The 16980-nt window shown below is 45.2% G+C and overlaps 1 protein-coding gene across 7 annotated transcripts in view; it reads left to right on the top strand.

Moving 5' to 3' along the window:
• Window positions 1–16980, top strand: part of cacna2d2a (calcium channel, voltage-dependent, alpha 2/delta subunit 2a) — a 1382174-nt gene that overhangs the window by 1291640 nt on the left and 73554 nt on the right. For 5 of the 7 annotated variants that reach the window (XM_068051351.1, XM_068051350.1, XM_068051349.1 and 2 more), the window contains one exon: window positions 3698–3780. In XM_068051351.1, coding sequence (XP_067907452.1) covers window positions 3698–3780 — 83 coding nt within the window. Of the gene's footprint in view, window positions 1–3697; window positions 3782–16980 lie in introns of those variants that run through there. The other 2 variants (XM_068051353.1, XM_068051352.1) reach the window with 2 other exon arrangements.

Genomic DNA, 16980 nt, shown 5'->3' with positions numbered 1-16980 from the left:
GATTTGATGCTACTTTGAGCATATCATCTCTCCTCACAGCTGTAATTGTGTCTTCAACCAATATTACAATCCCTTCCCTTTTTATTCCCCTCTATACCCCATCTGAAAACCCTGTAACCAAGAATGTTGACCTGCCATTCCTGCCCTTCTTTAAGCTAAGTTTCAATATTAGCCATGATATTACATTTCCAAGTGTCTATCTATCTGTGCTCTCAGTTCATCTACCTTATTCACTAGACTCCTTTATGTTGTATCATAGAATAGTTAAAGCACAGAAGGAGACTATTCAGCCTATTGTGTCTGTGTCAGTTCTCTGCAAGAGCAACTCTGCTAGTCCCACTCCTGCACCCTTTCCCCATAGCCCTGCAAATTTTTTCTCTTCATGTGCTTATTCAATTCCCTTTTGAAAGCCACGTTTGAATCTGCCTCCACCACAGCCTCAGGTAGTGCTTTCCAGACACTAACCACTCATTGTGTTCAAAATAATTTTCCTCATGTCTCCATTAGTTCTTTTGCCAATCATCTTGATATCATGTGAATCGAATTGGCTGTGATGCTGGGAACCTCAGGAGGAGGCCGAGATGGAGCAGTCACTCGGCACCTCTGGCTGAAGATGCTTGTAAATACTGCAGCCTTATCTCTTGCACTGCCATACTGGGATCCCCCATCATTGAGGATGGGGATGTTTGTGGAACCTCCTCCTCCTGTTAGTTGTTTGATTGTCCACCACCATTCGTGACTGATTGTGGCAGGACTGCAGAGCTTTAATCTGATCTTTTGGTTGTGGGATCACTTCACTCTGTCTATCGCATGCTGCTTCTGCTGTTTAGCATGCATGTCATCCTGTGTTGTAGCTTCAGCAGGTTGGATCCTCATTTTTCGGTATGCCTGGTGCTGCTCCTGGCATGCTCTCCTGCATTCCTTATTGATCCAGGGTTGACCCCCTGGCTTGATGGTAATGGTAAAGTGAGGGATATGCCGGCCATGAGGTTACAGATTGTGGTTGAATTTCTTTCTGCTGTCGATAGCCCACAATGGCTCATGGATGCCCGGTTTTGAGCTGCTAGATCTGTTTACCACAGTGGTAGTGCCGAACAACACATTGGACAGTATCCTCAGTGTGAAGACAGGATGTCGTCTCCAGAAGAACTGTGCGCTGGTCACTTCTACTGTCATGGACAGATACATCTGTGACTGATAGACTGGTGAGGGCCAGGTCAAGTCGGTTTTTCCCTCTTGTTGGTTCTTTTACCACCTTCTGCAGACACCATCTGTCCAGCCACACATTCATCTGTTCTATCCTCCTATTTCTATACCCACCAGCATGTGGCACTGGGAATTATCTGGAGGTTACTACCTTTTGAGGTTCTGCTTGCTAATCTCTTTCCTAACTCCCTAAAATCTGCCTGCAGGACTTCATTCCTCTTTCTACCTGTGACATTGGTACTGATATGTACCACGACCCCTGGCTGTTCACACTCCCCACCCAGAATGTTCTGCAGCCACTCAGTGACATCCTTGATCCTGGCACCAGAGAGGCAACATATCTTCCTGGAATCATGCCTGCGGCCGCAGAAATGCTTATCTATTCCCCTAACTAATGAATCCCCTCCCATTTGTTGCTTTCCTAACCTTCTTCCTTCACCCCTGTACATCTGAGCCACTCATGGTGCTGTAGACTTGACACTGGCTGTACTCAAACATTGCCTTTTCCAATATGAACATCAGTTAGAGAGTAAAATGCACTCAGGGCACTCCTGCACTACCTGCTTGGTCCACCTTGTCTGTCTGGCAGTCACTCATTCCCTGTCTGCCTGTGCAGTATGAAGATGCCAGGTGACCACCTCCTGTAACATGCTATCCATGGAACTCTCAGCCCTCGGATGCACCACTGTGCTGCCAGCTGCTCCTCAAACTCCAAAACCCAGAGCTCGAGCTCCTCCAGCTGATGACACTTCATCTACCTGCGGTTGACCAGGGACACGAGAAGCATCCTAGAGTTCCCACATGGCACAGGAGTGGAACTGAGATGCCCTGCTAACCCTCTATTTATTAGACTACTATCTAAACTTTCAGAAATAAACTTCAAATGTGTCCTTGATCTGGACAAATAAAACACTCACCAGCTACTCACCAAACAGCTCCTTTCCTTGTGCTGGTGCCTCTAGGTATTTTTTTATCACTCTCCCTGATGCGTGAACTCATTTACATCTATATTTAGTTATAGATTCTTTTTGAATTTGGCCTAACCATCAGCCTCAAGAAAACGAACATCATGGGGCAGGATGTCAGAAATGCTCCATCCATCAATATTGGCGACCACGCTCTGGAAGTGGTTCAAGAGTTCACCTACCTAGGCTCAACTATCACCAGTAACCTGTCTCTAGATGCAGAAATCAACAAGCGCATGGGTAAGGCTTCCACTGCTATGTTCAGACTGGCCAAGAGAGTGTGGGAAAATGGCGCACTGACACGGAACACAAAAGTCCGAGTGTATCAGGCCTGTGTCCTCAGTACCTTGCTCTACGGCAGCGAGGCCTGGACAACGTATGCCAGCCAAGAGCGACGTCTCAATTCATTCCATCTTCGCTGCCTTCGGAGAATACTTGGCATCAGGTGGCAGGACTATATCTCCAACACAGAAGTCCTTGAAGCGGCCAACATCCCCAGCTTATACACACTACTGAGTCAGCGGCGCTTGAGATGGCTTGGCCATGTGAGCCGCATGGAAGATGGCAGGATCCCCAAAGACACATTGTACAGCGAGCTCGCCACTGGTATCAGACCCACCGGCCGTCCGTGTCTCCGTTATAAAGACGTCTGCAAACGCGACATGAAATCGTGTGACATTGATCACAAGTCGTGGGAGTCAGTTGCCAGCATTCGCCAGAGCTGGCGGGCAGCCATAAAGACAGGGCTAAATTGTGGCGAGTCGAAGAGACTTAGTAGTTGGCAGGAAAAAAGACAGAGGCGCAAGGGGAGAGCCAACTGTGCAACAGCCCCAACAAACAAATTTCTCTGCAGCACCTGTGGAAGAGCCTGTTACTCCAGAATTGGCCTTTATAGCCACTCCAGGCGCTGCTTCACAAACCACTGACCACCTCCAGGCGCGTATCCATTGTCTCTCGAGATAAGGAGGCCCAAAAGAAGATTCTTTTTAGCTTTTAGAATATTTAGCTGTTTAGCTCACATGAAACACAAACATTAACAACTAAAATTAATAAACAGTAAACTCAAAATTTATCTATAACTTATTCACTCCGCTCCACACTCTGTGCCGACTGTGATGCCACGTTTTTGAGTTTTTTCCTTTTCTCTAGTGTCTGTCACTCCCAGTAGGCTCTGCTGCTATTGGCTTTCATACACAGTTTAGATCTGCCGCTCTGCTCCTGATAGTCTGTGCATGGGATTGGGTACAGTTTGGATTGTGTAGGACTGGGTACAATTTACTTTGTGTGGGACCAGCTACAGATTGGTTTCTGTGAGACTGTGTACAGTTTGTTTCTGTGCGACTGGGTACAGTTTGTTTCTGTGCGACTGGGTACAGTTTGGATAGTGTGGGAGTGGCTACGGTTTTGTTTCTGTGGGATTGGATGTGGTTTGCTTTCTGTGGGACTGCGTATGGTTTCCATTTCCTAAGCTGTGTACTGTGTCTTGTGCCTTAACTACACAGTTTCCTTAACACTTCTGCTTTCAGCTGATGGACCAGATCAATGTGAGGAGATGCTGAAGCCTCGCTATCGGAAAGGGCCTGATGACTGTTTTGATTACAATGCAGCAGTAAGTATTGCCATAAATCTGCATCAATGAGATAATAGTCTGAGAGGATTTTATCAATCTCCATTTTTCCCCAAGACTGATGCTGATTGATTGACTTTGTCATAGAGTCATAGAGTTATACAGCGCATAAACAGGCCCTTCGGTCCATTGTGTCTGTGTTGGCCACACAGCACCCAACTATTCTAATCCCATTTTCCTGCACTTGGCCCGTAGCCCTGTATGCTATGGTGTTTCAAGTGCTCATCTAAATACTTCTTAAATGTTGTGAGGGTTCCTGCCTCCACCACCTTCTCAGGCAGTGCGTTCCAGATTCCAACCACCCTTTGGGTGAAAAAATGTTTCCTCAAATCTCCCCTAAACCTCTTGCCCCTTACCCTAAATCTATGCCCCCTGGTTCTTGACCCCTCTGCTAAGGGGAAAAGTTTCCTCCTATCTAACCTATCAATGCCCCTCATAATCTTGTACACCTCAATGATAGGTAAATTGGCCATTATAAATTGCCCCTAGTAGAGGTAGGTGGTAGGGAAATATAGGGACAGGGGGGGATGTTGTAGGAATATGGGATTAGTGTAGGATTAGTATAAATGGGTGGTTGATGGTCGGCACAGACTCGGTGGGCCGAAGGGCCTGTTTCAGTGCTGTATCTCTAAATAAATAAATAAATAAATGTTCCCCCTCAGCCTTCTCTGCTCCAAGGAAAACAACCCTAGCCTTTTCAGTCTCTCTTCATAGCTGAAATGCTCCAGCCCAGGCAACATCCTGGTGAATCTCCTGTGCACCCTCTCCAGGGCAATCACATCCTTCCTATAGTGTGGTGACCAGAACTGTACACAGTACTCCAGCTGTGGCCTAACTAGCGTTTTATACAGCTCCATCATAACCTCCCTGCTCTTATATTCTATGCTGCGGCTAATAAAGGCAAGTATCCCATATGGCTTCCTAACCACCTTATCTACCTGTGCTGCTGCCGTCAATGATCTATGGACAAGTACACCAAGTTCCTTCTGACTTTCTGTACTTCCTAGGGTCCTACCATCCATTGTGTATTCCCAAAATGCATTAGCTCACACTTTTCAGGATTAAATTCTATTTGCCACTGCTCCGCCCATCTTACCAGCCCATCTATATCTCCCTATAGTCTAAGGCTTTCCTCCTCACTATTTACGACACCACCAATTTTTGTGTCATCTGCGAACTTACTGATCATACCTCCTATATTCACGTCTAAATCATTAATGTACGCTACAAACAGCAAGGGTCCCAGCACCGATCCCTGTGGTACACCACTGGTCACAGGCTTCCAATCACAAAAACAGCCCTCGACCATTACTCTCTGTCTCCTGCCACTAAGCCAATTTTGGATCCAATTTGCCAAATTGCCCTGGATCCCATGGGCTCTTTACCTTCTTAATTAATCTCCCATGCGGGACCTTATCAAAAGCCTTACTGAAATCCATGTACACTACATCTACTGCTTTACCCTCATCGACACATCTAATCACCTCCTCGAAAAATTCAATCAAGTTAGTTAGACACGATCTCCCCCTGACAAAGCCATGCTGACAATCCCTGATTAATCTCTGCCTCGCCAAGTGGAGATTAATCCTGTCCCTCAGAATTTTTTCCAATATTTTCCCTACCACTGATGTCAGACTCACCGGCCTGTCATTACCTGGTTTATCCCTGCTATAATGGTACCACATTCACTGTCTTCCAGTCCTCTGGTACCTCTCCTGCGGCCAGAGAGGATTTGAAAATTTGTGTCAAAGCCCCCGCTATCTCCTCCTTTGCTTCACATAACAGCCTGCGATACATCTCATCTGGGCCTGAGGATTTATCCACTTTTAAGCCTGCTAAAACAGCTAATATTTCCTCCCTTTCGATGCTAATATGTTCAAGTATATCACAATCCCCCTCCCTGAACTCTACACCTACATCGTCCTTCTCCATCGTGAACACCAATGAAAAGTAATCATTTAAAACCTCACCTATGTCCTCCGGCTCCACACAAAAATTGGCACGTTGGTCCCTAATCGGCCCTACTCTTTCCCTGGTTATCCTCTTACCCTTAATATACTTATAAAACGCCTTGGGATTTTCCTTTATCTTGCCTACTAGTGTTTTTCCATGCCCCCTCTTCGCTCTCCTAATTACTTTTTTAAGTGCCACCCTACACTCTCTATACTCCTCTGGTGCCTCCGCTGTTTTCAGAGCTCCGAACCTGCCATAAGCCTCCTTTTTTTTTTCCTGATCCAATCCTCTATATCCCTTGACATCCAGGGTTCTCTGGGCCTGTTAGTCCTACCCTTCACCTTTATGGGTACATGTTGGCTCTGAACCTTCACTATTTCCTCTTTGAATGACTCCCACTGGTCTGATGTAGACTTTCCTACAAGTAGCTGCTCTCAGTCAACTTTGGCCAGATCCTGTTTTATCATATTGAGATCAGCCTTCCCCCAATTCAGTACCTTTATTTCTGGTCCATCTTTGTCCTGTTCCATAACTACCTTAAATCTTACAGAGTTATGATCACTATCCCCGAAATGCTCCCCCACTGACACTTCTACCACTTGACTAGCTTCATTCCCTAGGATTAGGTCCAGTACTTCCCTTGTAGGACTTTCTACATACTGGCTCAAAAAGCTCTCCTGTATGCATTTTAAGAATTCCGCCCCTTTTAAGCCTTTTGCACTAAGACTATCCCAGTTGATATTGGGGAAGTTGAAATCCCCTACTATTATTACCCTATTATTTTTACACCTCTCAGAGATTTGCCTACATATCTGCTCCTCTTTCTCTCCCTGAATATTTGGAGGCCTGTAGTAGACACCCAGTCAAGTGATTGCCCCCTTTTTGTTTTTAAGTTCTACCCAAATGGCCTCATTTGAAGAATGTTCTAAGATGTGTGATGGTTTAGTTTTGCCATGGTTACAAACAAGGTATCCGGGTATGTGTATGGGGGAGAAAGGGGGGGATTTTAGTAAGTGATCAAGTACTCGGTACTTGACCAGGCATAGATGCCTAAGAATGTTGAGAACGTTGATCCCAAAACTTAAGAAAGTAAGGTATGACGAAAAATTGATAACCCTCGGTATTTTCTCTCTTGAGAAGTCTGAGAGGGAATATGATGGAAGTGTTTCATAATTTTAAAGGTTTGGCCATATTGGATTCAAAGAAGCTATATAGAATTTAAGGATAATGGGTCATACAAATTTACAAATTCAGGGCAATGAAAGAAAATAGGAAATGTCAAAGGACCCTTTTATTATGAAATGGGTAATAAGTATATGGAACAGATTACCACCATAGGTGGTGGAAGAGGAAAACATCTTGTATTTCAAGAAGGAACTTTACAGGCTCTTGTTAAATAACTGGGATCCACGTCATTAGAAATGTACCATGGGAATACTGTGAATAGGTGGGTGAGATGCACCAATGGTCTGCTCCTAACTAAAACTGTTACTAGGATTGAATGCATTCAGAGCTATGCCCAGCATGGCATACAACACATGTATATGTTTGATATTCTTTAGCTTGAGTTTATGTGTATGTTTTGCATTTAGCCTATGCTGGGAAATGAATGCCATAATTACTTCCTGTTACACTTTTATTTCATAATTGGGGTTGTCATGATCCCCGTGCAGATCAACAAACCAAAAGAGCCAAATTTACTGAATGACCACAAGCATAAAAACAAATGGACAAGATTTCACTTTTATAACTTTTACTTTAACAAACAAATCAAAATCAACATAAATTAAACATGAATTAACAGACAAATCGTGGCCAATATATATATTACAAATTACACATTAACTATCAGGTACAACAAAGATAGACCTCACAGAGTTACTGGGCAGTCCAATCAGCAGATGTGGCACCAGTTACAGCCACAAAGTTCTTCAAAGCATTGAACATCCTGAGGTAGATCTCTAGTTCCTTTCTTTCAAGATGCAGCTACCAATTCTCATCCGACAGCAGTTCCCCTTGAACAGGAACTCCATGGGTAAGGTTTTCACCAAAACAGGACATTTCTCCAGAACGTTTTCTCAAGCATTCATTGTGATTTTGTCACATTCCCATTATGCAGCCTGCGCAATTTCTCATACCTATTTCCATACCAGGAGACAGACCATCAGGTTGTTGGAGTCCCACCAATTCGGCATTAGCCGAACGAATTGTTCCACCCTGCTATTCTCATACACTTTGTTTCCCACTACAACACTCAGGTGAAGGCTGAGGCAAAGTCCTCATTTATTATTTCTGCCATTCCTTCAACCTCAGTAACAAGATTCCCTTTCTCATTTCTGATTTACTCCAACCCTTATGAAATCTATGTTATTTATTCTATTTAAAAACCCTTTACGATTCACTTCCTGCTGCCATCATTTGTCTCTTCACCTTTTGGCATCCTCTGTGTAATTTTTATATGCAGCTTGATTTTCATTTGTGTCATTAGCTGTAGGTTGGTCAGGTGCTTCTTTTTAAATTATCAGCTGAAATAAAATTTCACTCCTGATCCAAGGAACTCCATAGTTTACTTCTACTACTTGTGGGAATCTGTCTAATCTGTACCCCACACATCCCCTGGTGAATCTGTCTAATCCGTACCCCACACATCCCCTGGAGAATCTTTCGAATCCGCACCCCACACATCCCCTGGTGAATCTGTCTAATCCGTACCCCACACATCCCCTGGAGAATCTTTCTAATCCGTACCCCACACATCCCCTGGAGAACCTTTCTAATCCGTACCCCACACATCCCCTGGTGAATCTGTCTAATCCGTACCCCACACATCCCCTGGTGAATCTGTCTAATCCGTACCCCACACATCCCCTGGAGAATCTTTCTAATCCGTACCCCACACATCCCCTGGAGAACCTTTCTAATCCGTACCCCACACATCCCCTGGTGAATCTGTCTAATCCGTACCCCACACATCCCCTGGAGAATCTTTCTTATCCGGACCCCACACATCCCCTGGAGAATCTTTCTAATTTGTACCCCACACATCACCTGGAGAATCTTTCTAATTTGTACCCACACATCACCTGGAGAATCATTCTAATTTGTACCCCACACATCCCCTGGAGAATCTGTCTAATTTGTACCCCACACATCCCCTGGAGAATCTGTCTAATTTGTACCCCACACATCACCTGGAGAATCTGTCTAATTTGTACCCCACACATCCCCTGGAGAATCTGTCTAATTTGTACCCCACACATCACCTGGAGAATCTTTCTAATTTGTACCCACACATCCCCTGGTGAATCTTTCTAATTTGTACCCCACACATCCCCTGGTGAATCTGTCTAATTTGTACCCCACACATCCCCTGGAGAATCTGTCTAATTTGTACCCCACACATCCCCTGGAGAATCTGTCTAATCCGTACCCCACACATTCCCTGGAGAATCTGTCTAATTTGTACCCCACACATCCCCTGGAGAATCTGTCTAATCCGTACCCCACACATTCCCTGGAGAATCTTTCTAATTTGTACCCCACACATCCCCTGGAGAATCTTTCTAATTTGTACCCCACACATCCCCTGGAGAATCTTTCTAATTTGTACCCCACACATCCCCTGGTGAATCTGTCTAATTTGTACCCCACACATCCCCTGGAGAATCTTTCTAATTTGTACCCACACATCCCCTGGTGAATCTGTCTAATTTGTACCCACACATCCCCTGGAGAATCTGTCTAATTTGTACCCCACACATCCCCTGGTGAATCTGTCTAATTTGTACCCCACACATCCCCTGGAGAATCTGTCTACTTTGTACCCCACACATCCCCTGGTGAATCTGTCTACTTTGTACCCCACACATCCCCTGGTGAATCTGTCTACTTTGTACCCCACACATCCCCTGGTGAATCTGTCTAATTTGTACCCCACACATTCCCTGGAGAATCTGTCTAATTTGTACCCCACACATTCCCTGGAGAATCTGTCTAATTTGTACCCCACACATCCCCTGGTGAATCTGTCTAATTTGTACCCACACATCCGCTGGTGAATCTGTCTAATTTGTACCCCACACATCCCCTGGAGAATCTGTCTAATTTGTACCCACACATCCCCTGGAGAATCTTTCTAATTTGTACCCACACATCCCCTGGAGAGTCTGTCTAATTTGTACCCCACACATCCCCTGGTGAATCTGTCTAATTTGTACCCCACACATTCCCTGGAGAATCTGTCTAATTTGTACCCCACACATCCCCTGGTGAATCTGTCTAATTTGAACCCCACACATCCCCTGGAGAATCTGTCTAATTTGTACTCCACACATTCCCTGGTGAATCTTTCTAATTTGTACCCCACACATCCCCTGGTGAATCTGTCTAATTTGTACCCACACATCCCCTGGAGAATCTGTCTAATTTGTACCCCACACATCCCCTGGTGAATCTGTCTAATTTGTACCCACACATCCCCTGGAGAATCTGTCTAATTTGTACCCCACACATCCCCTGGAGAATCTGTCTAATTTGTACCCCACACATCCCCTGGAGAATCTTTCTAATTTGTACCCCACACATCCCCTGGTGAATCTGTCTAATTTGTACCCACACATCCCCTGGAGAATCTGTCTAATTTGTACCCCACACATCCCCTGGAGAATCTTTCTAATCCGTACCCCACACATCCCCTGGAGAATCTTTCTAATTTGTACCCCACACATCCCCTGGAGAATCTTTCTAATCCGTACCCCACACATCCCCTGGAGAATCTTTCTAATTTGTACCCCACACATCCCCTGGAGAATCTGTCTAATTTGTACCCCACACATCCCCTGGAGAATCTGTCTAATTTGTACCCCACACATCCCCTGGAGAATCTTTCTAATCCGTACCCCACACATCCCCTAGAGAATCTTTCTAATTTGTACCCCACACATCCCCTGGAGAATCTTTCTAATCCGTACCCCACACATCCCCTGGAGAATCTTTCTAATTTGTACCCGACACATCCCCTGGAGAATCTGTCTAATTTGTACCCCACACATCCCCTGGAGAATCTGTCTAATTTGTACCCCACACATCACCTGGAGAATCTTTCTAATTTGTACCCACACATCACCTGGAGAATCATTCTAATTTGTACCCCACACATCCCCTGGAGAATCTGTCTAATTTGTACCCACACATCCCCTGGAGAATCTGTCTAATTTGTACCCCACACATCCCCTGGAGAATCTGTCTAATTTGTACCCCACACATCACCTGGAGAATCTGTCTAATTTGTACCCCACACATCCCCTGGAGAATCTGTCTAATTTGTACCCCACACATCCCCTGGAGAATCTGTCTAATTTGTACCCCACACATCACCTGGAGAATCTTTCTAATTTGTACCCACACATCCCATGGTGAATCTTTCTAATTTGTACCCCACACATCCCCTGGTGAATCTGTCTAATTTGTAACCCACACATCCCCTGGAGAATCTGTCTAATTTGTACCCCACACATCCCCTGGAGAATCTGTCTAATCCGTACCCCACACATTCCCTGGAGAATCTGTCTAATTTGTACCCCACACATCCCCTGGAGAATCTGTCTAATCCGTACCCCACACATTCCCTGGAGAATCTTTCTAATTTGTACCCCACACATCCCCTGGTGAATCTGTCTAATTTGTACCCCACACATCCCCTGGAGAATCTTTCTAATTTGTACCCCACACATCCCCTAGAGAATCTTTCTAATTTGTACCCCACACATCCCCTGGTGAATCTGTCTAATTTGTACCCAACACATCCCCTGGAGAATCTTTCTAATTTGTACCCACACATCCCCTGGTGAATCTGTCTAATTTGTACCCACACATCCCCTGGAGAATCTGTCTAATTTGTACCCCACACATCCCCTGGTGAATCTGTCTAATTTGTACCCCACACATCCCCTGGAGAATCTGTCTACTTTGTACCCCACACATCCCCTGGTGAATCTGTCTAATTTGTACCCCACACATCCCCTGGTGAATCTGTCTACTTTGTACCCCACACATCCCCTGGTGAATCTGTCTAATTTGTACCCCACACATTCCCTGGAGAATCTGTCTAATTTGTACCCCACACATTCCCTGGAGAATCTGTCTAATTTGTACCCCACACATCCCCTGGTGAATCTGTCTAATTTGTACCCACACATCCGCTGGTGAATCTGTCTAATTTGTACCCCACACATCCCCTGGAGAATCTGTCTAATTTGTACCCACACATCCCCTGGAGAATCTTTCAAATTTGTACCCACACATCCCCTGGAGAGTCTGTCTAATTTGTACCCCACACATCCCCTGGTGAATCTGTCTAATTTGTACCCCACACATTCCCTGGAGAATCTGTCTAATTTGTACCCCACACATCCCCTGGTGAATCTGTCTAATTTGTACCCACACATCCCCTGGAGAATCTGTCTAATTTGTACCCCACACATCCCCTGGAGAATCTGTCTAATTTGTACCCCACACATCCCCTGGAGAATCTTTCTAATTTGTACCCCACACATCCCCTGGTGAATCTGTCTAATTTGTACCCACACATCCCCTGGAGAATCTGTCTAATTTGTACCCCACACATCCCCTGGAGAATCTGTCTAATTTGTACCCCACACATCCCCTGGAGAATCTTTCTAATCCGTACCCCACACATCCCCTAGAGAATCTTTCTAATTTGTACCCCACACATCCCCTGGAGAATCTTTCTAATCCGTACCCCACACATCCCCTAGAGAATCTTTCTAATTTGTACCCCACACATCCCCTGGAGAATCTTTCTAATTTGTACCCACACATCCCCTGGTGAATCTGTCTAATTTGTACCCCACACATCCCCTAGAGAATCTTTCTAATTTGTACCCCACACATCCCCTGGAGAATCTTTCTAATCCGTACCCCACACATCCCCTAGAGAATCTTTCTAATTTGTACCCCACACATCCCCTGGAGAATCATTCTAATTTGTACCCACACATCCCCTGGAGAATCTGTCTAATTTGTACCCCACACATCCCCTAGAGAATCTTTCTAATTTGTACCCCACACATCCCCTGGAGAATCTTTCTAATCCGTACCCCACACATCCCCTAGAGAATCTTTCTAATTTGTACCCACACATCCCCTGGAGAATCTGTCTAATTTGTACCCCACACATCCCCTAGAGAATCTTTCTAATTTGTACCCCACACATCCCCTGGAGAATCTTTCTAATTTGTACCCACACATCCCCTGGAGAATCTGTCTAATTTGTACCCCACACATCCCCTAGAGAATCTTTCTAATTTGTACCCACACATCCCCTGGAGAATCTGTCTAATTTGTACCCCACACATCCCCTAGAGAATCTTTCTAATTTGTCCCCCACACATCCCCTGGAGAATCTTTCTAATTTGGACCCACACATCCCCTAGAGAATCTTTCTAATTTGTACCCCACACATCCCCTGGAGAATCTGTCTAATTTGTACCCCACACATCCCCTGGAGAATCTTTCTAATCCGTTCCCCACACATCTCCTAGAGAATCTTTCTAATTTGTACCCACACATCCCCTGGAGAATCTGTCTAATTTGTACCCCACACATCCCCTAGAGAATCTTTCTAATTTGTACCCCACACATCCCCTGGAGAATCTTTCTAATCCGTACCCCACACATCCCCTAGAGAATCTTTCTAATTTGTAGCCCACACATCCCCTGGAGAATCTGTCTAATTTGTACCCCACACATCCCCTAGAGAATCTTTCTAATTTGTACCCCACACATCCCCTGGAGAATCTATCTAATCCGTACCCCACACATCCCCTAGAGAATCTTTCTAATTTGTACCCCACACATCCCCTGGAGAATCTGTCTAATTTGTACCCCACACATCCCCTGGAGAATCTTTCTAATTTGTACCCACACATCCCCTGGTGAATCTGTCTAATTTGTACCCACACATCCCCTGGAGAATCTGTCTAATTTGTACCCACACATCCCCTGGAGAATCTTTCTAATTTGTACCCCACACATCCCCTGGATAATCTGTCTAATCCGTACCCCACACATCCCCTGGAGAATCTTTCTAATTTGTACCCACACATCCCCTGGAGAATCTGTCTAATTTGTACCCACACAACCCCTGGTGAATCTTTCTAATTTGTACCCACACATCCCCTGGAGAATCTGTCTAATTTGTACCCCACACATCCCCTGGTGAATCTGTCTAATTTGTACCCCACACATTCCCTGGAGAATCTGTCTAATTTGTACCCCACACATCCCCTGGTGAATCTGTCTAATTTGTACCCCACACATCCCCTGGAGAATCTGTCTAATTTGTACCCCACACATTCCCTGGTGAATCTTTCTAATTTGTACCCCACACATCCCCTGGTGAATCTGTCTAATTTGTACCCACACATCCCCTGGAGAACCTGTCTAATTTGTACCCCACACATCCCCTGGTGAATCTGTCTAATTTGTACCCACACATCCCCTGGAGAATCTGTCTAATTTGTACCCCACACATCCCCTGGAGAATCTGTCTAATTTGTACCCCACACATCCCCTGGAGAATCTTTCTAATTTGTACCCCACACATCCCCTGGTGAATCTGTCTAATTTGTACCCACACATCCCCTGGAGAATCTGTCTAATTTGTACCCCACACATCCCCTGGAGAATCTGTCTAATTTGTACCCCACACATCCCCTGGAGAATCTTTCTAATCCGTACCCCACACATCCCCTAGAGAATCTTTCTAATTTGTACCCCACACATCCCCTGGAGAATCTTTCTAATCCGTACCCCACACATCCCCTAGAGAATCTTTCTAATTTGTACCCCACACATCCCCTGGAGAATCTTTCTAATTTGTACCCACACATCCCCTGGTGAATCTGTCTAATTTGTACCCCACACATCCCCTAGAGAATCTTTCTAATTTGTACCCCACACATCCCCTGGAGAATCTTTCTAATCCGTACCCCACACATCCCCTAGAGAATCTTTCTAATTTGTACCCCACACATCCCCTGGAGAATCATTCTAATTTGTACCCACACATCCCCTGGAGAATCTGTCTAATTTGTACCCCACACATCCCCTAGAGAATCTTTCTAATTTGTACCCCACACATCCCCTGGAGAATCTTTCTAATCCGTACCCCACACATCCCCTAGAGAATCTTTCTAATTTGTACCCACACATCCCCTGGAGAATCTGTCTAATTTGTACCCCACACATCCCCTAGAGAATCTTTCTAATTTGTACCCCACACATCCCCTGGAGAATCTTTCTAATTTGTACCCACACATCCCCTGGAGAAGCTGTCTAATTTGTACCCCACACATCCCCTAGAGAATCTTTCTAATTTGTACCCACACATCCCCTGGAGAATCTGTCTAATTTGTACCCCACACATCCCCTAGAGAATCTTTCTAATTTGTCCCCCACACATCCCCTGGAGAATCTTTCTAATTTGTACCCCACACATCCCCAGGAGAATCTGTCTAATTTGTACCCCACACATCCCCTGGAGAATCTTTCTAATCCGTACCCCACACATCTCCTAGAGAATCTTTCTAATTTGTACCCACACATCCCCTGGAGAATCTGTCTAATTTGTACCCCACACATCCCCTAGAGAATCTTTCTAATTTGTACCCCACACATCCCCTGGAGAATCTTTCTAATCCGTACCCCACACATCCCCTAGAGAATCTTTCTAATTTGTAGCCCACACATCCCCTGGAGAATCTGTCTAATTTGTACCCCACACATCCCCTAGAGAATCTTTCTAATTTGTACCCCACACATCCCCTGGAGAATCTTTCTAATCCGTACCCCACACATCCCCTAGAGAATCTTTCTAATTTGTACCCCACACATCCCCTGGAGAATCTGTCTAATTTGTACCCCACACATCCCCTGGAGAATCTTTCTAATTTGTACCCACACATCCCCTGGTGAATCTGTCTAATTTGTACCCACACATCCCCTGGAGAATCTGTCTAATTTGTACCCACACATCCCCTGGCGAATCTTTCTAATTTGTACCCCACACATCCCCTGGATAATCTGTCTAATTTGTACCCCACACATCCCCTGGAGAATCTTTCTAATTTGTACCCACACATCCCCTGGTGAATCTGTCTAATTTGTACCCACACATCCCCTGGAGAATCTTTCTAATTTGTACCCACACATCCCCTGGTGAATCTGTCTAATTTGTACCCCACACATCCCCTGGTGAATCTGTCTAATTTGTACCCCACACATCCCCTGGAGAATCTTTCTAATTTGTACCCACACATCCCCTGGTGAATCTGTCTAATTTGTACCCCACACATCCCCTGGTGAATCTGTCTAATTTGTACCCACACATCCCCTGGAGAATCTGTCTAATCCGTACCCCACACATCCCCTGGAGCATCTTTCTAATTTGTACCCACACATCCCCTGGAGAATCTGTCTAATTTGTACCCACACAACCCCTGGTGAATCTTTCTAATTTGTACCCACACATCCCCTGGAGAATCTGTCTAATTTGTACCCCACACATCCCCTGGTGAATCTGTCTAATTTGTACCCCACACATTCCCTGGAGAATCTGTCTAATTTGTACCCCACACATCCCCTGGTGAATCTGTCTAATTTGTACCCCACACATCCCCTGGAGAATCTGTCTAATTTGTACCCCACACATTCCCTGGTGAATCTTTCTAATTTGTACCCCACACATCCCCTGGTGAATCTGTCTAATTTGTACCCACACATCCCCTGGAGAACCTGTCTAATTTGTACCCCACACATCCCCTGGTGAATCTGTCTAATTTGTACCCACACATCCCCTGGAGAATCTGTCTAATTTGTACCCCACACATCCCCTGGAGAATCTGTCTAATTTGTACCCCACACATCCCCTGGAGAATCTTTCTAATTTGTACCCCACACATCCCCTGGTGAATCTGTCTAATTTGTACCCACACATCCCCTGGAGAATCTGTCTAATTTGTACCCCACACATCCCCTGGAGAATCTGTCTAATTTGTACCCCACACATCCCCTGGAGAATCTTTCTAATCCGTACCCCACACATCCCCTAGAGAATCTTTCTAATTTGTACCCCACACATCCCCTGGAGAATCTTTCTAATCCGTACCCCACACATCCCCAAGAGATTCTTTCGAATTTGTAGCCCAC

The sequence above is a fragment of the Heterodontus francisci genome, chromosome 19 (assembly GCF_036365525.1).
Source record: "Heterodontus francisci isolate sHetFra1 chromosome 19, sHetFra1.hap1, whole genome shotgun sequence".
Taxonomy (NCBI): domain Eukaryota; kingdom Metazoa; phylum Chordata; class Chondrichthyes; order Heterodontiformes; family Heterodontidae; genus Heterodontus; species Heterodontus francisci.
Note: the sequence above shows the minus strand (reverse complement) of the source record. Positions and strands in the feature narration are given on the sequence as shown.